Raw genomic sequence first — 25,731 nt, 5'->3', positions numbered from 1 at the left:
CCATCAACAAAATGCTTGGTGATGAGAACTCCATCTAGATCTGGAGTCAACATTTCTTAATGTTTGCCTATCCTTCATTTGGCAAGGCTGTTGTGCTGCAGATTTAAGTTGATCAGCTTATGTCCAACCTAGATGTGATGATTATATTAAATGTTTCTGTTTTTGTTTTTTTTGTAAATGCCTCAGTTTCTAGATTATTTTATTTCAACAGTTATCGAGATTAATGTGATGACTCATGCTCACTTTCATGTCACCTTATGACGTGACAATGCAGCTATTAAACATTGTTTTCGACAGACTATTGGATTTCGTTTACTTGTCACAGTTGTTTTGTTGTTGTATGGTGATGACACTTTACTTTACAGGAGGAGGGGGTCTAGATGGTGGGGCCATTGCAGGGATCATCATCGCAGTCTTGTTCGTAGCAGTTGGGGCCGGTGTCGGGGTTTATATTTACAAACGTGGTGACATCAAAATTCCGTCAATTTCGACTTCCACGAAACAGCCAAGCACCGTTTCAGGATTCGATAACCCAATAACATATAACAAGGTAAGTATTTTGTGATTATGACAAATAAACAGAAAATTGGCCCAGATTACATCAACATTACGTCTTACATCTATTCCACTCATCTTATGATTCCAATTCATACTGTATATTTGGAATTGCAATCTGAGGTGAATGCTAGCTTGTATGCAGATTCAAAATTTAGTGATAACAATCTTTTGTTGGCTACTTCAGATTGAAATGAGCATGAGCTTGGGTTGCGTTGAGTATTGTATCTTGACGATCATCTTCATTTCTTTCTTTGTGCTGTGCCTTTAACGTCCCATATGTGTCCTTCACACCTTTCACATATCGATAGTCTCATGCAATAGGGACAGGGAGTCCAAAGGACACTTTTGGACCCGGGTCTAGCATGATTTTACGGGCCGGGATTTTGAAGAAACTAAGTAGTATTCTTTGGATGTACTTAGTGCGTTTTTCATAGAGGTGTCTTGATTTGGGGGCCCAGGTTCTCATTGGTATCGGGCCTAAATTATTCTTTCATCGGACCTGCTCTTATAAAGAGCTGTAGTTTTTTTTCTATGGCAGTGAGACAAAAGGAAAACTATTCTACCAGCTGGTGTAGAAAAAAATTGTTAGGCCTATCTTAGTGCCCCATCATGTGCTGCATCATAATTCATATGACCGATCATATCATGAACAAAAATGTCTTTTAAATATATTTTGCAGGAGTCTGTAACCTTGGAAACCACGAACGAGTTTGACGCTTGACGCAATTTTACTGCAACGTGTCTTATGACGTAATGTTGACGAAAATAAATTTTACTGTGACATATTGCGCATTTGTTCTGCGACTTGTTCATTGATCGAAAAGTTACTGCTCACTTAATTATGCGATTTGAGAAACTTCTGGTGACCAGCCGATGACTATAGCTTCAACGAAAAAAATGCTGAACATGACACAGAGAAATTACATTCTGGACCATGGATCAACAGATTTGCAATGGGATTAAAGGAATATGGTTCGAAACTCTGCGAACTTGATATTTAGAAAGTGAATCGAAGCTTTTATATCTACAGGTAGGCTACCGTAGTCATACTAGCAAGTGAGAAAGCTTGGACTTCTTAAAGACATAAGTGGAATAACTTCAAAACAAGGATTGGAAATAAGTTTTTCAGCAAGCACAAAAACGCAAGTTAATTTAACAATTATTAGTGTTTCCGAATGGACTAATTTTCATGTTATGACAAAGACAAGTTGCTTCAAAAGTAAATGCACACTCTGTTTAGTTTTGTGCATTTTGATAAAAGCTTTGCCCTCACCATCAGATTGAAAGGCTAGGCGTGTCATTGTACGTTCTGAAAATCTACGCGTAAGCAAGCTTATTTTAAATCAAAACGTTTACCTCTGTAAATTTACACAAGAATAGGGGAGGGTGGGGCTAGTTTGAACACTTTTTACGTTATTTAGTCTTACAGTCATGTTTGTTTATGAAATACAGTTGTTTTAGCTTTGTTGCATACCTATAACATTTGTAGATACCTCGCAAAAAAAAAATTGAAAACTTTTTTACAGTTTAGATTTTATACTGAAATACAAAATATTTTTCAAGTGTTTAAACTTACCCCGTGTGCGGGTAACTTTAAACACGCAAGGGGTAAGTTTAAAAATCATAAGAATAGCCATTACCAACTGGATAACTTCTTGTTATAATGCAGTTTCGCAGTTTAGATCAGAACAAACAGAAAAAGAACAAGGTGTATCGAAAAAACAACACAAATATTAACAGAAAATCAAGAAAATCCGGCCACAAGTCGAATTACAGTCTCATATCAATCAAGTGTCTCATCGCATCTTTTCACTCAGAATCAGTGGCACAGTTATGGCATACATGGTCTGGGAGTTCTTCTGTGCAGTCTTGGTGTGCCCATTGAAGACATCCATTACACCTTACCCACTCTTCACCAGGACGGCTGTTCGTATACGGCTCGCTGCACACCAGGCAGAACCACATCTCTTCACGTTTGGTTGTTTCCTTTGTTAGATATCCCAGCCTTCTTTTCGATGGTTTTGTTGGTTTTCTTTTTCTTCCTTTTAGCTCTTCTTCAAGTTTTTATTTTTCCGGGGTATCTGTCAAGATTGCTGCTCTTCTTTTTCCTGCATTTTGCCTTGTTGGAGCTTTTGGCATAGGCATTATCCTAAAGGGAGAAAAGTCATCAGTTTCTAGAGAACTCCCGGCCACACAAACACTGGTGGATATGCCCCTATCTGTCTTTCTCTTTAAAGTTCTCATAATTCTTTCAACTAAAACAACCTGAATGTAAATTTAAGTTAAGAAAAACAATTCAATAAACAATTAATAACACAAAAACGGTTTAGAAAATTTGATGGGGCAAGTTTAAACACCACGTTTAAACTTGCCCCCACAGCATCCAGTGGACACTTATTTAAATTTCACTACCAAGCTAACTATAGCTATCAGTTCAAGTGACAGGCTATCTGAAAGTCAGTGAGTAGGTATTTTTTAAACTGCAAAGAAACTTTAAATAATTTTACTGCAGACTGCGTTACAACACTACAAGCAAAAAATAAAAAGTTTACTTTTACCCCCCCAAAACAGTCATTACTTTTTAGAAAGTTGCATGATCAATCTATTTCGACTAAAATCGTTGCTGGTACTCGGTAACTATGCAAGCATAGATAGAGCAACAGAGCTTCGATATGTTTACTTTCGGAGAGGAGCTATTAGCAGTGTTTAAACTTGCCCTGTTCAAACTAGCCCCACTCTCCCTTAAGTCTAGTCAAGCAATTCACCTCTAAGAACCTTTGTCAGAGCATCTTAATCTTCACTGTATTGTTAAGCTCGCACAAGTCTTGCGCAAAACGTTACCAACTCGGAGGCCGAGTGGTTTCGCCTTCGGTCTAGTACTGATAGTTCTGAGATCGATTCCAGGTCGGGTCATACTGGAGACTTTAAAAACGGTACTGATTGTGTTCTTTCTTGCATAACGCAGTGAGAATAAGTCGGGTAGCCTACTAATGTGATGACGTCCTAAACGTGATACAAAAAAAAAATGAGCTCTTTCTCTAAAAGACCTTAGCTGTTGTAGAGCGACAATAAATAAACATACAATAACGACAGAGAATAAATAAACATTATTATTATCACAATGCTCAGTTCATTCCAATGTTGTGGCATTTAACACTGCGGCACTGAACAGGTGCACAGGATTGTGTGGAGGGAGGAACGGAAAAGAGCTTGGGCTGCAGTACGCAATTAATGGGTCAGCGTTTGCTTCCCACTAGACCAGTGGTTCCCAACTTGGGGTTCGCGGACCCCTTGGGGGTCCGTGAGAAAGCATTTGGGGGTCCGTGATTACCTTGATGTGTTTGGAAAAAAACTTTGTTCTATATGCACGGATGGAGCACCAGCTATGCTTGGGAACAAATCCGGATATGCTGCTTTAGTAAAAAACGAAGCTCATCGAATGGTTATTACCCATTGCTTCTTGCACAGGTAGCCTACGCCTTAGCTGCAAAAACTTTACCAGCAAGTTTCAAAGAAATTCTGACGAATTGCGTGAAAGTCGTCAATTTCATCAAAAGCAGAGCTGTAAACCACCGTACTTTTAAAGCGCTCTGTCAAGAAGTAGGGTCAGATTACGAAGTACTTTTGTATCATTTTGAGGTCTACGTTGGTTATCTAGAAAAGTTTTAAAACGACTGCAGCAGCTAAAAAAATGAGGTATCAACTCTTTTGAAAGCAAAAGGAAGTCCCCTCTCAAAATTGTTTGAGAGTAACAGTTTTCTATACAACATGGCCTACTTAGCCGATATTTTCGGTCATATTAACAATGTTAATCGTGACATTCAAGGACCAGGTGTGACAATAATTGATGCTGCTGAAAAACTGAAAGCGTTTTTAGCCAAGTTGCTGGTTTGGAAACGCAGATTGGAAGCAGGTAATTACGCTAACTTTCCAATGTTAGAAGATCTTATCTTGATAAATGAAGCTCAAAAAGAATGTAGGCTATTCTTTTAATCTCCATGAAAGAAAAATTTTGCGCACACATTGAAACCCTGCAAATCTCATTTCAACGTTATTTTAATTTAGAACACCTGCCGAACTGAATTAAAACATGGATTCGAAATCCTTTTCTTTTTGACTTGAACAATATTAGCGATGACGATCTCAGCAAAGATGACCTAATTGATTTGAGATCAAAAAATGTTATTACGCATTGAATTTCATTCAAAAACTGTTAAAGAATTTTGGTGCTCACAACTGCAAACCTATCCATTCTTGACAAAGCAAGCGATTATTGTTTTGTTACCATTCATAACCACTTAGGCTACCTTTGCGAGGCAGGATTCTCAGATCTTGTTACAATAAAAACTAAACATCGAAATCGCCTGGACGTTGAAGATGACATGCGTGTTGCATTGTCAAAAACTCAACCACAGTTCAGTCGTTTAGTTCAGGAAAGGCAACACCAGCCCTCTCATTAAATTTGCTTACGTTGAAAAAGTTTCAGCATGGCACTTTGGGTCACCTTAATATTCAAATGCTGCTGACATTTCTTGAACAATTCATTCATTTTCCTATTTGAGCAACTGTTTAACCTGATATTTGCCGCAGGAGTCATGGTGGCAATGCAATATGACACAGTACAGTAGTTGAGTAGCGTAATTATTACAATAGTTAATAGTATGTTAATTGAGTTTCAGGCAAAATTTAGGTAGGGGTCCGCAGAATTAATAATTTGTCTAAAGGGGTCCGTGACAACAAAAAGGTTGGGAACCACTGCACTAGAGCCTGCCAAACACTTTAGTGGTGCACCGCCAGGTGGCAGCAATAAAGCAATGAAAATTTAAATGCTTTTTTAATGGCAATCGCATGTGTAAAAGCCGAATAAATTTTCATCAAGTAACGTAAGACCAGATTAAGCACATGACTAAAAAACGTGACATCATTATTTAGCGTCATGGTGATTTGCTCCATGCATCGCGTGACGTGTCACAGCATTGTTATTTGAACGCAAAGAGCGTGTCCATTTCTCAGCAAAGTTTGTTGTTAGTCTGCAAACGACTTGATTTATCAGTCAATCTGATTTAAATCCGTGAATATGAAAGGGAAGAAGCATGTTGATGGGTAAGTCTGTATATATTTGTTTGCTAAAAGTTGTTTTCAGCGCAGCAGTCTATTAGTAGCTCAATCATGTGTTTAGTAGTGTTCTAATTGCTTGTATTTGTGTTTTCGATCTAGGTTTCATTTTTAGCGACCGTCCATGTAAGAACAGCGGCCAGTCGTAGACTTGCAGAACAATTATTTCATACCGTTTTGTTTTCGATCCAAGATACTAGATGAATTCTTTGTTGTGAGTGAAACAGAAAAGGTAACTTCAAATCACAAAGAGCGCCATGCTTAATGTTGCAATAATACCAGAGTCAGACTTCAAGTGGTGAAAAACAGTTGCAAAGTCTACATGGAATAAAAATTTTATTAATTACTCCATATAAATTATTCGGTAATTCTCCCGCCGTATAATTTACTCGTAATCATTCTTGTATCACTTGTTCAGTTTGTGCGTTTCAGTCCGGAGTGTCGTTACAGTTAAAATGCATAGTGTAGTCAGATTTATCTTAGGATTTTCATTTTATGTATATTGCAGATTTAAGTAATTTCTGATGAGGACACACGTACGTGTCGAAAACGTTTTAATTGATTTTTTTAATTATGTTATATCTCTGTGCAATGCAACATGTTAAACTCGCTAAGGTTACTTTGTTTTGTTTGTCTATGGTTCAACAAAGCAAACTCTTCACCAAAGCTTTATCAATGTATAAAGATCGGATTTTTTTCAGTTGTATGTTGCTAAAATAACAGCTAAAGTCTTTAAGCGACATGGTTCAATTTCAATTTTATATCAGGTTTGCGATGTCATCACATTCGTACCGCACTTATCCTCACTATGTTGTGCAAGCCAGTATACAATTATAGAATCAGAAAGGGCTTATTAGATAAGCGAAGATCACTATCAGACTGAAGTGAGCGTGATTATGCAAAATGTTTTTTTGCAAGTTGTAAATTTTAACTTCACTTGTTTGTGCATTCCTATGCACTGATGCGTTCAGTTTACTGGAATGTGAACATGCTGTGTCCATGTACACGGCAGTGCGATATTTTTATTCGAATTGAGCCCGTGAAGGTGTGCAGCCTATCTACCGTGCCAGCAATGCCGACCCGTGTCAAGACGGATGTTGTTTTATAGGCAGCACATTAACTTTTTTTACTTTGATTCAACGTCTGGAGACGTTGATTTGGACGGATGATTTGCTCTCTGGGTTATGTCACTTATTCCAGTCAATGTGAGTTCTGCGCCATACTAGAAAATAAAAAATAATTATGAAATTGTACCGCTAATGCACTACTTGAATGAGGATGCGCTTGGGAGATAATATGGTCGCGCTGCAAAAACCGTGCGTTTAATTTACCACCAGCGTGCCTTATGGCAGAATGATCCTGAAGTGATTTCTAGATCTATACAATTGACGTTTGTTGCCATAAAGCGAAGTGATCTTCCACTTTACTCATTCGTTTATTGAGAGTTAAACCTGACTTTGTTTGCGTCACAATGTCAGCAAAGTGATTCAGTAGTAAGAGCATTCACCGACGTTCGAAAGGTTCTGGGTTCGACGATCACTTAAAGCAACTGGCTGTGTCTTGGCAAGATACTTAATGTAAACACTTCAAGATAGACACAAGAATTGCGGACTCATGCCTTGTTCTCTGCTTAATCTTTAACCACGCAGCGCACACCTTCAGATCGCAAACATCACGTCACAGTGACGCAATCCTACAATCCCACATGATACTACAGCGATGATAAATCTTGTACCTTCTTCTTGTGACCCTTTTTTTGGCTTCAGGTGTTTATTTTTTGAAGATATCTTTCTCACAAATACCTGAAAGGTTGTAGCTTACTGGTGACTGGTTTAAGAATTTTGAAATATATAAATCGTTTAGAACTACCTAGCTTGCGAAATAGTCTACTTTTGCAAAATCAATCCACCATCGCGACATCGCCACGTGACTTCGATCAGCTTCATTGCTTCATTTCTGTACTTACAATCATTGGCACTTTCGTTTGAACGGGAGCTGGGAAAAGGGGGTCCATTTCTCACACTTTGCACCCTCGTGACAAGAGTGTGTGTGGGGGATACGTTCTCCAAAAAAGGTTGTACAATACCTAACAATTTCATTGAAAACTTATAATTTTATCTGATTAGTAGGTCTAGATGTCACTTCTTTTGAGATGGCAACACTGTAAAAAAAATTGCAATCACGAATAATTTTCCTTGTGACCTTGATAAAGGTTCCTTCTGAAGAAAAAGATCAATTTGTCAAGGCCAAAAAACTGTAGCTATACTGACATTAGCCAATCTTCTCCCCTTAGTAGAGACATTCACCTACAACAAGTTTTGCATAAAAAGATAATGATCTTCAGTAGACAAACTCCAGCGACGCTTGTTTATAGCCTATGGCTTATCGCTAAAAGATTTTGAATTCATTAAAATAAGCAGTTAACACAAGTAAAGATCGACATGTTCTAGTGCAGGGGTCACCAACCTTTTTTGCATGCGGGCCACTTTGGCACTAAGGAGAGCTGTGGCGGGCGCACTAATAAAATGTTAGGTAGGTTGACTCTTATGCTAGAAAAGAACGCATTTCGTACCCAGTATCCAGCGTTACATGTTGTTCATATTTATGTTAGAATACCGTAGCAACAAAATTAATCGAACAACGCTACTGCCAGGCCAAGCTCCTTTTACAACACTTTTGACTTTTTTAACAATGCCTAATAAATAGAGGCCACTTGTTTTGTGCACTTATAGCGAGGCGAGCGGTTTCATCAGAATATTCATCGCCAAGCAAGAGTGGTGTTGTTACTTCGCTTCGCAAAAGATATCTTGCAATTAACAGTTTCAGTAAACAAGGAAATGTTTGACACATCGCAATACAGGCAACAATAGTGACCTGCAAACATATCAGCGAAAAATAGGCTCCAATAACAGGGAAAAAGAAACCAGGTACCATCTTCTCTTCTCTCGTGTTGTCGCTATATGTCAGGGCATCCGTTGGTTAACCACTGCCTGGTGTCGTCATCGATGGAAACTAGGCCTTCCATACCATGAGGAGGTCTGTATAGCCGGCAATCCTTGATAATGTGTGCTGCCGTCTGCATTTCACCACACTCACAAGCAGCACTCTCTGCCGAAGAAAGCAGGTACCTCCACCTGGCCGCCCCCGCAAGTACCCACTTTGGGAAACTAAACTTGCTACAACTGTCGCTATAAAGTTATGCGGAAGAACAATCATCAGAATGGCACTCCCAGACCAAGCACAGCGCCCTTGTCAGGGCGAACGGCACCAGCTGTTGTAGGTCAAGGAGTGACCATTCTGCAACTAAATGTTGAAGGCACCACCAACGCTAAACTAGACATCATCACACCAGGTACCATGAAACAAACGCTTGTGGAAATCACCAAAAAAATCGTAATTTATGAACAGCCTTCCCTCAAAAAAGCAATGAGTTGGTTTTTCATCCTTTTCGTGAAAGTCTATAAAACCGTCTTTCTTTTATTATAGACAACTGTCACTTACGGTGCTCATCAGCGTGGCAAGAATTTGTTGATTAACAACATTTTGCAGTACTTGCTTCGGCAGTACATATACTATAATTGGAACGATACAGATTAGCATGGCTCCTGCGCAAAGATGACACGCAAAATCGTGAAGCGTTCCATATTTCTTAAAAAAAAAAAGTTTTGCAGTAGGCCTACTAAGCTAAATATTTTCATAATACAATCAGAAAAAGTCTCTAAATTTATATGTAATATATTGCCAATTTATTATAAATTGAGTTGGCACACCGACCCATTTTGTCAACAAAAACTTGCATAAAGAGAACACTGCTCGTGAAACACAATAACGGTGAAACTCGCACTAGTGTTTACATGACAATTGCAAACTTAAAATAAGCAACCCTATGCTCACAGAGAATTTCAAAATTCGAAAACAGACGTTTTAATCAACAACTGGGACAGTGTGGCTGGACATCGCATTGGAATAACTTTAAGTAACCCCCACCTAGAACTATAATCTGATTGGTCGGTCGGTGGAATCGTATGCAATGCGAAAATATGCTTCCAGGAAAGTATTTTTTGCCTTCGTGCTCTTTAACTCCCTCAAGAAAAGTATTTTTGGTTATACTTGTACGCTGATACCTTTCGCGGGCCGCATGCGGCCCGCGTGCCGCCATTTGGTGACCCCTGTTCTAGTGTATTAGCTTAATAAGCTTGTTTTATCGATTTTTTGCATTCTTTTCTCTACTAACTTGGTCAGAATAAAATATTTGAACGTCTTACAAATAAAACGTGTCAAACAAGTCACAGAAGGAAAACAGACATGTGCCTTTGCAATTGTTGCCTCAAGTTCTTTAAAAATAGTTTGAAATGCTTTCAGATGCCAAGAAAAATATTATGAAAGGAAATATTTCCTGTTCGATTGCTTGCAACTTATTGTCTTGTAAATATGTTGCAACAAAACAGTCCTGGCAGCTTCTATTTCTATTTTTAATGTTTTCCTGAGGTTGTTGTGTTGGGATTTGAATCTGATATACAGCGGTTGTTTCTTATCATTCCACCGTCAACGTAAATAAAACTCTCCAATACTTCTGTCGTGCTATTACAATCCCAACAAAGCAAGCTGCTGTCCTTTCTACCGAAATAACTGCACTCCTGTGCTGAGACTAGAATTGTGCATCACTACACCATTCTTATCTTTGCGGTCCACCAGATGCTGCCTCCAATCCAGCAGCAGTAACGCTGCTCGCTCGGTTGGACTCATGAAGGTTAAAGCAATGAAAAAGCGCAGTCAACATTATCGACTTCACATAGACTACACTTGCTATCGACCAATACCTTTTTCTGTATCCCTTTTTAATTTTTTTCTCATCATTTACACTGGGGTCAAACCAATCATAGATCCACTCTTGCCCCTGAAGCAAGCTGTTTTTCGACGTAGAAGACCTATTGTAGACTGTCACTCTTACAGTACAACCCAAGACATCGAAGACTGCTTTCAGAGCAAAATTATAACTGCCTTGATGAAACAACCCACACAGACCACACCATCAACTGCACCCTCTATCACGAGTATGGTCTGGATGATGAACTGGATGACCAATCGAAGTCTAATGCCTGCTCGACATCTGTTCGAACATCTAGCCAGAGTCACCCACCCTGCTCAAGAGTAGTAAAAGGAAGAGCTCCTTGGCCTTTGGACTGGCAAATTAAAAACATTCATACGAAGAAGTATTATTTGCATTTATCTTTGTTTTCTTCAGATAGTGTGACATTTTTATTGATCATACTACCAGTAACAAGAGTTTTTTTTGAAAAGTTTTGGTCTTGATGTACCTAGGCTATTTGTTTCTTTTCTAGAAGTTGCCGATGCTTGTATTACCACAGTAGGATAGTTTTTGGTTCATTTCTAAACTAAGGTGGGCCTTCGCAAAATTTTTAATTGTCTTTTTCAGAAAGCAGAATGGAACAGAAATTGGCACCAACAACGGAAAAGAAAAACCATCCAACGACAAGAAACCACCACAAACCCCTATACCCTATAAGCAATTAGTAAGTTGTGAAGTATCTGAGTTTGTTATAAAATAGTAACTGGTATTTCTATACACGCAATAGCCCTGAGGTTGTTTGATCACAATCTCCGTGTTGAAGAACAACGCAGACATATGCAGCTGTGTTAGGGGTAATTGTGTGTTTTATTGCTACTTCTAAAAAGGTGATGATCGCGTGTTAACATTTTAAAAAATAGAGGTGGAAAGTATTGAATCCGGAATCGTTTGAGTTCCAATGCTATTTTATGGCACCGTTGGTTGGAACAATTACTTGACATATTTCAAATAGTAATAAAATATAGTGAACTTTAATGCGACATATTTGAATGATGATTTACTACAAACTACAGACTACATGGGGCGATCGCATTATTTGATGAAATATTTTGAAAAGATGACAATTTGACCGCGTGATGAAATTGTTCCTATTTGCACATTACTTTGCGTGTAGCCCCATTGGCATTATTCTGCATATGTAGGCCTAAGGGCAATTCTTGTATGTGTGTTTAACTTATATCAAACGAATTATGCATTCACCAGCCTGAACGTTTGATCGCGTTGTATATTATCCTCTGTTAAATACGTGAAAATATATGTTTTAATTTTCATTGCAAAATGTTGAATCAAGGTTTTTGGTGCATAAACCACAATTGCACTTTTAAGACTGCCCTCATGGTAAAAATATGATGTCTTTGTCGGTTGCACTTGCAATTTAAACTTTATATTATACTCTTGATAGGATTTTGTTTTCAAAACCTACTAAGTTGTGATGTTTGTATTGATGACAGAATTATGAGTAATATTTCATGCATGACATTGAAGCCTTCGTAGAGCTCTCATAGAATGTTCGTATATCACAGCTAAAGAATAAGAAATGAGCTTGACCGTTGCTCTAGTCTACATGGAAGTAAATTCTTTCGTCATATTCATTGATTTTGTAAAGCCTGAGGCGTTGAGTAACAATTTGTTATCAAATTGATTGCAACAGCTACATCAGTTGTCATCGCACGATTGGGATATTTTCTAGACCTGGAATGTTAAAATTCTGGTATGATGTACGCTGCCTAAAGGCAACACGTTGACAAAGATCAAATCCATGATAAAAATTCCAAAGACCTCAGAACAAACCATAATTTGCAATAGCTGCAAATTGTATTGAACAGATAAAATTTCTTAAGCTGCACAGCCGAGTGGTGAGAGACCTGGTTCAGCGTTTGAAAAGTCCACCGGTTTGTGACAAAGAATGCGGCTCTGTTTTTGGCAAGACACTTAACGCATGCCTGAAGGTGGACATGAACATTGGCTTCCTTACCTTCTCGTCCACTTGATCTAAATCTTCAACGGCCGGATATTTCCTTTAAAACACTTGTAGCCTACTGGAAAAGAGAAGACAATTTTTGTTGACACCTTTTTCATTATTATCACCGACGAATGGATTGCTTTATGGCAAAATTGTTGCAAGTAGGCTAAGCCTGTTAACTTAAGGGCTAATTTTTGTTTTTGTGAAACCGGCTAAGAAAGACAAGCAGGTTTCATTAAAAGATCATCAAGTTTATTCTCACCTTTATTATATCTGTTTATTATCTGTTCTACTCTTTCCGTTCTGATGAATTCATTGATCCACGATAGCTAGTCTACAAAGCAGTAGCGTTTGGGTTGGCCAATGCAGGCTTCATACCAAAATGATTTTGGTTCGTGTTAAAAAACTAACAAAACTTGCATTGAGTGTTCTTTATACTGGTATTCAGACTTTTTATATGTTGTAAACCTTATGCAATATAATGGACATCATGAAGTAGGCAACATCAGATTAATTTGTTTATAAAGCCGAGTTATCTTAAATCTGCTACCCTCCCCATGCTATGATTCTAACAGATGGCCGACAAGTCTCTAAACCAAACCAAGCCATGTAAAGATAACAAAACAAACTCACAAAACAATAATAATAATTCTATAGTTTTATTTCTTGTCGCTCTACAACAGCTAAGTTCTTTTAGCGACAGGGCTCATTTTTAATTTTATGTCAGGTTTACGATGTCACCCCATTATTATCTCTCTTTCTTACTGTGTTATACAAGAAAGAACACATTCAGTATCGTTTTTAAACTCTTCGGTTTGACCCGACCTGGAATCGACCTCAGATCTATCAGCCGAAGGCGTACTGAACTGGTTACAAAACAAGTAAATTCAATGGGTCCGCAGCAAACCATGCAAAGATAAAAATATAGTAGGCCTATGACTATTGACTTCTGCACTGAATCTGTCTGAAGCACTGAAGGTGAAACGTATGTGCACTAAAAGTAGCATATTAGCAAATGCATTATTATATTGCCGTATTTAGTTTCGTTATGCTGGTTGGAAGGAATACATACTCATGGTTATTGGAACAATCGGAGCGTTGGGACATAGTGTAGGGTTTCCAATGCTTTTTCTTTTACTTGGAGATATGACAAACAATTTGATTGACTTTGGAAGGTTAGTGAACTGTGGGAGCTCTCTACCGCCTACTAACGGAAGTTTGGAATTCAACTCTTCCATTGCATTCAATGTAACCGAAAGGTGAGCCATTTGCCATTATTAGCCATTTGCCATTATCACTTAAATGTTGCATTTTACGGCTTAGTAAACACAATGTTAAGTCCAGATAATTATTGTATGCGACAAAGCAGGATAAGGTTTGCCAGCTATACATATGTGTACTGGGTAGTCGATATAGACATGATAGCAACAGCAGACAATTGTTTTGTTTACTTTGTTACTATATGATTGTCGACATTATCTACAGTTATTGTCGCTCTAAACAGTTATTGTTAGTGTAGTTATTGTCGCCTTCGGATGCTTTGATTCATTGAAAGTTTCATGGCAAGAGTAAGATCAACGTTGATTTGACTAATAAAGCACACAAGTTCGGTGTAGGCTATTAGTGAATATTTAGCATTTGGTTTTATATCGACTGTTCAATATTCTTCTTCTGCATCATCGACATCAACCAATTTTAATTACACAGCCAGCATATCAACGACTTGTTTTAGCCTGATGCTGCGAGTTCGCTGTGGTAATAGCGAATGGCACAAGCTTTCGAACACAGTTCCCTTCACATGTGCTGTGACGAATCGTTTGTATCTACATTATTTTGTAAAAGGTCGTCATATTGTGAAACATTTAGCTTCAAGATAGTGCTTATATAATGCATACTAAAATTGCTTTCAAATTTTGTCATGTTTATATCTTTGATGCGGTGGGATAGCGCAGCGGGTAAGGCGCTCGCTTTCCAATTATGCAATCCTGGTTCGACTCCCGGCTAATGCTGGTTGTTGACAAACACCGCTCACCTCTACCTATAGGGTGTATAAATTGGGTGGGTGTAGTTGCTGAAGTAAAGGCGGCCGAGAGAAAGGAACTGGCCATCCTATTTTCGTTAGTGCCCATGGCTTAGTAGGCTATAATAAGAAGTTGAGAACCTTATCTTCTCATCACCCGATGCTTGGATTCAAGTATGGGACTCACCTTTACCTTTACATTTTTCATATAATCTACTTCAGTCGGTTAAAGGCGGCAGCAGCTTTCCGTCAAGCCTTCGAAACGTTTGAGCAAACTGGTCTTGAACTTATTTACACGTTTCTTGGTGTTGGAGCTGCAGTGTTTGTAGCAGCATCATTGCAGACTGCCTGTTGGTCTCTTCAGGCAACAAGGTGAGTTTGGAGGTTTGCTGACCAGAGGTTCTTAACTTGGGGAAAATTCCCTACTATGAGAGAACTTTGAATTTATAAATGGAGAATTTTGTATTGTTTAGCAAACGTCATTGAGTGAATTGTTTATTTATATGTGAGTTTGTAATAATGATGCAAAAACTAGTTTCTAATTGCCCCAATAGCTCAGATATTTAGAGCGTGGCTTCCTCAACGAAGAAACTTCAACATTAAGCAGCGCTGGTTCGACTCTCGGGGTGTGCGCTTGAGCAACGCATTTCCAGGACTGCTCTCCATTTAGTGGCACCTACTTTATGGAATAATTCTGCGACAAAACGACTTCAACAATCAGAAAACTTCACTCTGCCAATCTCAACCGGCCCTGCGTTCAAAGCCTCTACAGCAGGGGTTCTTAACCTTTTTTCCCTTATTACCCATTTCTGTCCAGATCAAAGTCCCATTACCCAAAATCTAATTTTAACTAGTTTACCATATTAAAAATATAAAACAGCGTTATTCAACAAAAACAACATTTATATAACGTAAAGAACGGCATCAATAGTTTCAGTGAGACATTTGCGCTTTTTTTGTGTACAATCGATGCAATATTGGGTGCGATTTTGGATACTGCACAAAGCAAGTCTGACTTCAGATCTAACAGCTTGTTTCGTAATTTTGACTTCAAAGCAACATCACTTGAAAATGCTGATTCACAGAGATAAGTAGAAAGGAACATAGTCAACAATGTTAATGGTTTTGCACAACTTTTGGATATGCTTTCCCCATCATTCCCCAGAATTTTCCCAAGCTTTCATCTTCAAAAGTATAGCCTATAGCTCGCTCGTCTCAACACTAACTCTAAATGTACACTTAGCTATACTACTTCAAACAGCAACGCAGCCATCAAGCTTGCTCATAAAACAACTGTAACTGAACTGATTAGGCTATACAAGAAAAATCTTACTTATTATGTCACAAATATGAAATACATAAAACCGGCAACAAAAATAATGCGAAAAATAAATCACTATGACGAAACAATTCTGAAAATGATAAAATATCACTGTGCTTGTTTGGTTGTTTTGAACGGACTCAAAACATCAAAAAAAAGTATAAGTAATAAAGCAACTTTACCACTTACAGCTGTGGCATTGTTTGTTACATCTATAATTCTAAATATTCTGGTTCAGCTGATTACCCACCTGCTATCCTGAAATTACCCACATGTGGGTAATTACCCATAGGTTAAGAACCACTGCTCTACAGTCTACAAGTATGCGAAACTACCAATAACTAGGGTTGCCAGAGGTTAATATAAAAAAGAGCTCAAGCTTATGCAAAAAGTAGCCCAAAAGTAGCCCAATTTTTTTGGGGGTTCTAAAATGTAGCCCAAATTGGAGCCCAAGCATAGAGATAAGCTATTATACAACATTCTTCCAGAGCGCTTGATCATCAGTCCCAAATTACAAGTGTTTTTGCAGTTCTTCACATCTTTCAGACAGATTGGCATTCACTCAACTGTTTGTTAAAATAACTACAAACAAGTACCGGTACGACACCAAGTAACACAAAAAATGGTTTAATTGCTTTTCATGATGAGCTAACGCATCAAGAGTGTTCCCCTCAAGACCATCAACAGTTTTGATAACCCACCAAGGTCGATCAACGTAGAAACTATCTTTTTTGTCTTTTTGTTTACTCATATAAATCGTTAAAAAAAATTCACTAGCCTTTTTTTTCTCATCTGTTTACATTTGTAAAAACTTTATTAAGGTGTTGCGAGTTGCGACCATGCCATAACTGATTGTTTTGCTTTGGCATCATGCACGTTATAGCGTCCGTGTTTTGTCGCTTCTACCTTTTTCTAGACCCCTGCTATGTTTGACATATATAGTTTTTCGTTGTGATGGTCAGAAATAAAAACAAACTGAACTTATGTCCACTGCATTTTCATGAAAACACTTAAGTTGCCAGGATTGCCAGATATTAAAGCTTAAACATGCATATTTTTGAAAATTGGCATCTTTATACCAAATTGGTAACCCTGCCTGACCGAGGCCTCCAAAAACGCTGCTCCTCAATGAAATAACTACGAATTGGGTAAAAATCTTAAACATATAGACGCAATATATACATAAAAAGTTATATAATATTTTTAAAAAAGTAGCCCAATTGGGCGCCAGCCGAAAAAGCGCGCCCAACGCGAATTTTTGGCGCCTGGAGAAATCAAAAGTAGCCCAATTGGGCGTAAAAGCGCCCAATCTGGCAACCCTACCAATAACCATTAACCAAGCAAGGCTTTGTCAGTCCGAGGATGAATATTCAAAAACCAGTCAACCAATTCAAATTATTTTTTAATGAATACAAGAGCATGACAGGAGCATGACAAAAGCATGACAAGAACGTGACAAGAGCATGACGAGAACATGACAAGAGCATGACAAGAGCAAGATGACAAGAGCATTGTTTATTTTCAGCATTTCAGCAAAGATTCGTCACAATTACTTTCGCTCTCTGCTCGGCCAAGATATTAGTTACCATGACATCAACTCGGCTGAGGAACTTAGCACGAAGTTGATCGAGTGAGTTTTATAGTTTTTGCCAAGTGATCTTTTGATAGACGGTTTGCCACTATCATAATTATATTATCATCATGCCATATTTAAAATATCAGTATCATTGATTGCATGTCGGTTGGTGAGAGCGCTGGAACGGCAATCGAAAGGGCGCCGGTTCGACACCGCTCAAGAGCATGCGGCTGTGTCTTCGGCAGGACACTTAAAGGCATGCCTGAAGGTGGACACGAAGATTGGCTTACTTGCCTTTCCATCCACTTAATCTAAATCTTTCATCACCAGGTGTAAGCCTGGATACAAAAAAAATGATTGCATTTTTCACAACACACCTGCTTGCTCGCAATGGGAGTGGAATTAACCAACTTACAACCATGTGCCAGACGTTACTCCTATTACCTCCACGTAGCCACATAGTCTATTACTGTATAAACATGATGAACTAAAGGAGATGATAAACTAATGTTTCCACAATCGTTGATATATTCTTGTTTGCAGTGGAATCGCAAAGGTTGAAGAGGGTATTGGGGCTAAAGTTGGTAACACAATCCAGTACATAAGCCAAGTCATAGTCCTTCTGGTAATTGCGTTCCAATCGACGTGGAAGGTTACCATAGTTAACGTTGCTGTGGTGCCACTGTTGGCTGGTACAATGATATTTCTGACTAAGGTAACTTTATATGGGTGTGAAATCAGAATAAACATCAAAATGCAGCAAAAGTCTCACCATACATTTGTGCGTTATGCTAGCTTATTACACTGCTGCACTGGCTAAAGCAGATGTGTTAACAGGTGGAGTCCAGGGTTACTTTTGTACTCGGGCCCGGGATAATCTTAGGGGCCCGAAACCTTCCCGAAATGCCCGGGAACTTGAACTTACTACGGCATATAGGATATTGTGTGTTTTTATTAGAAGTATCTTGAGTTTGGACCCGAAAATCTCATTGGTACCTGGTCCATATTATCCTCTCAACGGCCTTGGGCTAAACTATGCTGCGCTTGGTATGTGGTCTCTTTAAGCATATTCCACTTTTATGCTCATTTGATTTGCAATAATGTTATATGCAAATGACCCTAATTATTTTGTTGAAGATGACTCAGCGGTTTTCAATACAAGAGGAGTTGGAGTATTTGGAAGCGGGCACAATTGCTGAAGAAGCTATTTCGTCGATACGAACGGTAGTAGCCTTTGGATGTCAAGAAAACGAAGTTAAAAAGTGTGTTGCAAGCAGATTGTTTTGTCTCTTTTCTCCCACTGAAATTATTTTATAAAAGCGTTATTGATCAAACTACCTCGGCATTTTTTATTGTATCCTGATGTAAGCCCTGCAGTTGAAGATATTCTGCAAACTACTTTTGTGGATAGGCAAGAAAAACAAAATAGGTGTCGAACCCACATCATTTCGATTGTGCTACTGGCTCTTTTACAGCCACGTGGGAAACATTGAGGATAAAGACTTTCAAATTATAATAGCTAACTGCTCTAGGCTGCTGCTGAGCTGAGTCGGAGTCTGCCTTGCTTTCTGACCTAGTCTTGTTCTGAAACGATCCCTGGTTCATATCTAGAAAGCTAAAACCTCAATTGCTAAGGCAACAGGGATCAGTTGTCAGTAGATGTAACAGAAAATATATTTCGCACTTGCTAGTGCATCTTCAGTTCGCATCTTAAAATTAAATTCAGTTCAAATTATAATAGGATCGTTTTATCATATTCTTCAGGGTGTTAGACTAAACTTCAGCACATCCATCAAAATTGGTTTCTTTTTATGTGTTATTGCTGTAATGTGACGTTTCTATAACGTTTAATTTGATATTTTCTTTTAAACAAATCTCAGTTATGGAGCCCATCTTGGAATAGCAAAGAAAGTTGGGATTAAAAAAGAAGCTTTGAAAGGTCTTAGTCCTGGAGTGATTCGTGTCATACTGTTCGGGATGTATGGACTGACCTTTTGGTTCGGAGGAACTCTCGTCCTGGAGGGGGAAATAGCCGCAGGAAATTTTCTCACTTCGTTTTTCTGCATCATTTTTTCTGCCGTTTGTTTGTCTTCGGTAAGTGTTGCCAGAAAATTTTTATTTTTTAACATTTTGGTGGTGATAACAATATAATAATGACTCGATGTTGACGGAATAATGGCGATACTGTGGCAACGATATAGTGACAACCTAAGGAGCAAAAATGTGCTACGTATAGACGTAAATCAGACGACCACTTTATCTGGTCCAGTCCTTTACCAGATCGGGTGCGGATCTGACTAGATCTTCTCCAGATAAATTGGTTGTCTGGAAAAAGTAGCTCAAGTTCATATATAAGCTACACAATGTTGCGATGTGTCAATGCTGCACAGCTTGATGTTTGTGTTTTGGATTGCAGCTTGGCGGGGTTGTGGCTTATTTTGCCGAAGCGAAGACTGCTGGCGCAAGTGTGTATGAAGTAATTGACAGAAAGCCAGAGATCGATGCTTTATCCGAGAAGGGAACGAAGCCAGACGACATGAGCAGCCACATTGAAATGAACAACGTTTGCTTCCATTACCCAACTAGGCCTTCGGTCGAGGTGAATCGTAATAAGAACTTTGATAACATCTTTTGAATGATCACCACTATTGGTAACCGTTCCTCCATGTCGTCTCATTTGCTAAACACCTGATTAAAATTTTAAAGTGAAACACGATGACCCCCGATCTGTGGCTAAAATTAAACTGAAATTGTAGTACATAATAACCTATAGCCTACATTCTATTTGAATAAAAACCTTCTGATGATCGCAATAAGTTGAAACAACTTTTGAAAGTTTTTAGTGAATAATAACTGAATGATGAGATTTGATGGGATTCATTAATTTTGCTATCGCAATGTGTCGTAACGTGGCAATCAAGTAATCCACCTGCCCACTAGTCTAAAGGTCATCGGTTCACTTCCCTTCCTAAGTATACAATTTTATCTCAGCACATCGGTATACTTGTAAGTGGAAATAAAGAGTACTGAATTTATTTTCAATCCACTTGATCTGAATATTCAATTACCAGATACAAACTTGGATGTCCGCCCCGTTAGCTCAGTGGTTACGCGCCGGGCTCAAGATCACGCGGCGCTGGTTCGACTCTCGGGGTGTGCGTTTGAGCAACGCTTTTCAGGACTGCTCTCCATTCAGCGGCACCTAATGAATGGAATAATTTCTCGGCAACAAGACAATCGGAAAACTTCACTCTGCCAATCTCGGTAACCGGCCCTGCGTCAAGAGCCTCTACAAGTATGCGAACAAGTACCAGGAATAACCTATCAAGGCTTTGTCAGTCCGAGGATAAAGATTCAAAACCAAACCAAATGTACGTTGATGTTTATTTGTTGCGAGTATAAATAAAAAATAACACACATTCATAAAACAAAGTCAAATAAAACGAACGAGTAATGAAAATCACGTAGAATGTGTGGATATTGCAACTGGGGCTGCGAAGTGACCTGGAAGGTCTTCTAATCAAGCAATCATGATGTGCATATAGGCTAGTTAGGTTACTGATGTATCTTTTTTAACTTTTCACACAATTTCTAATTTATTCTAACGGTTCCTGTAAAAGCTGAAAGCAGCCAATCGTTTTTAGGCTACAGTATTAAGTTACCGCAAAACGACATATAGGGTAATAGGCTAATAATTCTATTTTGAAAGGTTGCGAAGTCGATCAGTTTGAAAGTACAACCTGGTTGCACCGTGGCGCTAGTAGGTCAAAGCGGAAGCGGTAAGAGCACTATTGTCCAACTACTCCAACGATTCTACGATATCCAGGTAATTGCACCGTGAGTTACTAAATTCTGTTTGTGTGACGTCACTGCAAGTTATAGGCCCTTTATTATTTTGTTGTAACTTGAAAGCATGTTTACAACACGCTGGCTGCCAATCCTCAGTGAACACGTTATATTGTGATTTTTCATGACGTCATAAAGACTTGAGCGTAGGCTACTACTCGTTTGCTGTTTGTAGAGCTGCACTACCACTTAGTTTTAAAATAAGTTGCAGCCTAAAGTTGCTCATATGCATTAGATACGGTACTGATTTTATTCCATAACAACCGAATAAAATCTTTCTTGTTATGCTACGATAAGAGTTAAGATTTTTTATGTTACTCATTCAAAATCTATATTTCAGTCTGGCTTAATCAGCATTGGTGGTCACGACATTAAATCTCTGAATGTGCATTGGTTGAGATCTCAAGTGGGCGTGGTTTCTCAAGAACCTGTACTTTTCGCTACAACGATTCGAGAAAACATCCGTTGGGGGCGCATCGAAGCTACTGATGAAGAGGTTGAGGAAGCAGCAAAACAAGCGAACGCTTATGACTTCATAATGAAACTAACAAAGGTAACGATATACACTTATATCTTCATGTTAGTTTATTTCATTTTTTGTTAAGGATTTTGAAATAACAGTTCTCGATAATGTGTGTCCTTGAGTAATTGGAGCAGTGGAGGTTTGGAATTCGCGCTGATTTTTGTGCTAATTGTCCTGTCAGTATAACATAGGTTTTTAATACTTACCTAACGAGGAAGTGAACAAAGAAAACAGAAAATTCACGAAGGCTCGAATTATGTTTGATTAATAAAGGTTAAAAACCTTTCAATGAAAACTGAATTATTTAAAAGTTAGTGGGTTGATCTAACCGCGCGTGAACGTGCCAACGTTTTAAGGCGCTCTAAGGGTACTCAAACCCGACAAGTCAGGCTAGCTTGCCATGTTGAGGAAGCATAGAAAACTTTTATACTCTACCATCTCATATCACCAACATATAACAACTTCTAACTTATAAATCGCAACAGCGTGAAATCATTTCTCCAAAAACATCAATTTTTTTCTACTGTCGTTCAATTCAACATATTTTGAAGTGACTGAACATGGCTTTTTTGCAAATGTTTGTTAAGAGTTTTGATAGCTGCATTCTTACGTTTCCACCCACAAGTTGTAATAGCCGACATATGTTTTGTTATCCACTGTAGTCAGTTCTAGCGTGGTACTGATATAATCCTAATAAAACTACCTTCTATTTTGTCCTTATCATGATCAACTTCTCACATGCGCATCAATAGTACGATACATCAAATATAGTTACCGGTATTACTTTCTATAACCTCAACAGCTTGTTTCACCCTAAAAAGGGGAGATCCTTATTCAAACAGGATCCAAATAGTGCAGTAGCCTACATGTAGGCTACAATCATGTTTTGTTTCTCATAACTAACAATTTTGTTTTTTAATAAATACAAAGCACAATGTGTGAGAATAAAATTATAATTAGTAGCACAGCAAGCACGTAAACTCAGGTGAGTTTGAAACTTGCATTAATTAAATGATAAGCTCTAGTCCTTGATAAGTTTAAGTTGTTTAACGGAAATATATAACAAATAAATTGTCACTGATATTCTCATTGTAGCGTTATGACACTCTCGTTGGAGAAAAGGGGGCTTTTTTAAGCGGAGGCCAAAAACAACGCATTGCTATTGCACGTGCCATCATACGGAAGCCGAAAATACTTCTCTTGGACGAAGCAACGTCAGCACTGGATTCACAGAGTGAAAAAATTGTCCAAGACGCTCTTGAAAAAGTTTCTAGCAGTAATTTGATATGTTAATAGCAATAATTTGATATGCCTACTATTAAAACTATAAAAGTGCTCAATTACCAGTAAAAACGCCAAGCCGAGCAAATTACATCAAATATAGTTAGTACTCGCTAAATCCTCTACAGCCTATTTTACCCTAAAAGGCGGATCATCAGAAGGTCCTTATTCAAATAGAATTACTCTATTTCAATAAAGACCTTCTGATGTTCCCCCTTTTAGGGTGAAACAGGGTGTAAAGGTTTTAGCGAGTAGTAACTATATCGATGAAGTTAGACTTTGTATAATTTTATATTGAACAGCAAACGTTCGTTCGTTGAAATAGTCACACATTTTAACAACTTCTGTATAGTTTAACTTTTGTCATCAACTAAAGTTTGTTGATGTAATGGATAAAACGACAAAATACGCGGCTGAACAATACAAATGTTGGTGTGCATGGATGTAAAGTCTAAGATTCTGAAGCAAAAGAATAAACATTTCTCTGAAATAAAGAGAGAAATTCAAACAAAATAGAAGCCAAAATGCCTTGGCGTTTTGATGTGTATGGTTGGTTGGTTTTTGAATCTTTATCCTCGGACTGACAAAGCCTTGATAAGCTATTCCAGGTAGTTTTGCATACTTTTAGAGGCTCTTGACGCTCTTGACTCTATGGTAGGCGTATGTCGGAAAATACTTTGTAGGTTTGAGCGTAATTTTTGTAACCAACAACGTCAACAAAATACTCTGCTGTGTCTCTTTGAGCTTGGTCTAAAACCTCTCAGTTGTAGACCGGCAGTATATGTGTGAAATTGACAGCCCTTCACTGTATCAACATACACAATAATATTCTTTTATCAACTATTTTGCAGACCACACCACTATTGTGATTGCGCATAGATTGTCAACGATACGGAATGTCGACCAAATATACGCTTTCAAGGATGGGGAGGTTGTCGAAGGAGGAACCCATCAAGCACTGATGCAGCTGGAGGATGGAGTTTATCGGAAGCTAGTAGAGACACAAATGTCAAAAGAAACTAACGGTAACTGGTATTTCTCTATTTTGTCGTAGTCGAAGGTATAGAAATAGCTTAAGCGGACGGGAAGATATTTATAAAACAAAAGTAATTACATCGTATTTTTGGGTGTTAGATTTCTTGCTCCAAGCGACTTTGTTTTGTGTGTCTCGCTGGAAACGGCCTTTGTCTTTTGCGTTTGCCTTGTAGCCTACGCCATTTTGTTTTACCAGTCAGTTGTTAATGATGTAATTGTTATGTTGGTTTTCGTCTATTTTAATGTCGTCTTCAGTTCTTTAAGTTTACATAATAAGATTAAGTAAATGTCTTCAGAATCAGGAGGAAAGTAGGCCAATTTTAGTGTCCATCATCAAACCTGTCATTAATTTACCACTGGGCCACATACTTCAAACATATCTTTGATAATATAGAAAGGAGATTCATCATCAGTCGCCATCTCCACTGGCAGCAAAGACGATTGCTCTTGCTTATACCATAGCAACCTGATAGCTCAGAGATGTGCATGATTTTGATTGATTTTTTTATTGAAGAATTTTTATTTTCGGAATAGAAAGCCGTTTTAGAAGTTTAATTGATTTTGAAAGTTTTGCTTAATTTTAGCTGCTGTGAACGAACCATTGAATTGTGACATGTTGCAAACGTTGGAAGATGTTGCACCCTGTATAGAGAAGAGCAATTCTTAAGCAAATATTTATTAAGTCAAAAAATAACCGAGTCAATGTAATACAAATCAAAGATAAGTTCTCTACATCATACGCTTTGGTCGTGATAGGTTTAGCTTTGCAACACGTAGTAGACCATGCCATTTGTGTCATAAGGAGGAATTGTTGTCCAATAGAACATATATTATTTTTCTCTTTCAGATGCAAACCAAACAAGAGAGGTTCTTCAAGAAAATGGAGAAATACAACTCGAAGCTGATAATAAAGAAACAAATGAAGACATGGTGGAAGTAGAACTTAAACCAAAACAAGGGGAGAAAAAAGACGAAACTTCAAATGGAGAGTCTGACAACGGAGAGGAAATATCCTTCAAAGAAATTTTGGCATATAATAAACCAGAATATTCTTATATAGTCAGTAAGAATACAGCACTTTTGTTTGCTATGCACATTATGCGTTCAATGACACATTATTTCTGACGTTATTCTTCCTAATACTTTTGTTTTGCTAAACCTGTCAATAGATTGTTGCCACGGGCAAAGAAAACTGCACATCATAAGCTTCCTATGCTGTAGTTCAGTAGTTGATATATATTTATTTGGAAGTTATATTTTTGGACTGAGAATGATTAGGAGCAAAATGGTTGGAATGCCTGGTTAATCTAATCAAAAAATAAAGAGCCCAAAATGTAGATACCAAACTCATGTTCAGCAAACAAACGTTTCAAAAACTATACTGTCTTCATCTTCAGTGGTATAAATGTACTTCATTTATTACTTTTAAATTCTAAATAAACTAAAAGTAATAAATTAAAAAATAATAAATTAAAAATTAAATTAGTTTTAATTTGTACATAAATGTACTTCATCTTCATTTATACCACTGAAGATGAAGACAGTATAGTTTTCGAAACGTTTGTTTGTTGAACATGAGTTTGGTATCTACATTTTGGCCTCTTTATTTTTTGATGAGAATGG

The 25,731-nt window shown here is 38.0% G+C and overlaps 2 protein-coding genes and 1 non-coding gene across 3 annotated transcripts in view; all 3 read left to right on the top strand.

Moving 5' to 3' along the window:
* The window catches only part of LOC145768387 (uncharacterized), a 61,178-nt gene extending 59,835 nt beyond the window's left edge, over positions 1-1,343 (top strand). Inside the window, exons 55-56 of the mRNA XM_082579870.1 lie at positions 366-550; positions 1,238-1,343. Of these exons, the coding sequence (XP_082435996.1) occupies positions 366-550; positions 1,238-1,279 (227 nt within the window). The 3' untranslated portion in view covers positions 1,280-1,343. The remainder of the gene's footprint in view (positions 1-365; positions 551-1,237) is intronic.
* Positions 1,344-5,573: 4,230 nt separating this feature from the next.
* Positions 5,574-25,731, top strand: part of LOC145768108 (ATP-dependent translocase ABCB1-like) — a 32,477-nt gene continuing 12,319 nt past the window's right edge. Inside the window, exons 1-14 of the mRNA XM_082579579.1 lie at positions 5,574-5,661; positions 11,111-11,207; positions 13,548-13,765; positions 14,749-14,898; positions 17,373-17,477; positions 17,967-18,138; positions 18,561-18,685; positions 19,304-19,517; positions 19,840-20,022; positions 21,133-21,249; positions 21,610-21,822; positions 22,888-23,068; positions 23,925-24,098; positions 24,956-25,171. Of these exons, the coding sequence (XP_082435705.1) occupies positions 5,636-5,661; positions 11,111-11,207; positions 13,548-13,765; positions 14,749-14,898; positions 17,373-17,477; positions 17,967-18,138; positions 18,561-18,685; positions 19,304-19,517; positions 19,840-20,022; positions 21,133-21,249; positions 21,610-21,822; positions 22,888-23,068; positions 23,925-24,098; positions 24,956-25,171 (2,191 nt within the window). The 5' untranslated portion in view covers positions 5,574-5,635. The remainder of the gene's footprint in view (positions 5,662-11,110; positions 11,208-13,547; positions 13,766-14,748; positions 14,899-17,372; positions 17,478-17,966; positions 18,139-18,560; positions 18,686-19,303; positions 19,518-19,839; positions 20,023-21,132; positions 21,250-21,609; positions 21,823-22,887; positions 23,069-23,924; positions 24,099-24,955; positions 25,172-25,731) is intronic.
* Positions 9,222-9,323, top strand: LOC145769714 (U6 spliceosomal RNA). The gene has a single exon (XR_014289041.1). It is a non-coding gene; the product is annotated as a U6 spliceosomal RNA (small nuclear RNA).

Source organism: Aplidium turbinatum, chromosome 4, assembly GCF_918807975.1.
Source record: "Aplidium turbinatum chromosome 4, kaAplTurb1.1, whole genome shotgun sequence".
Taxonomy (NCBI): domain Eukaryota; kingdom Metazoa; phylum Chordata; class Ascidiacea; order Aplousobranchia; family Polyclinidae; genus Aplidium; species Aplidium turbinatum.
The sequence above is the reverse complement of the archived record's forward strand: the minus strand, read 5'-3'. Positions and strand labels throughout refer to the sequence as shown.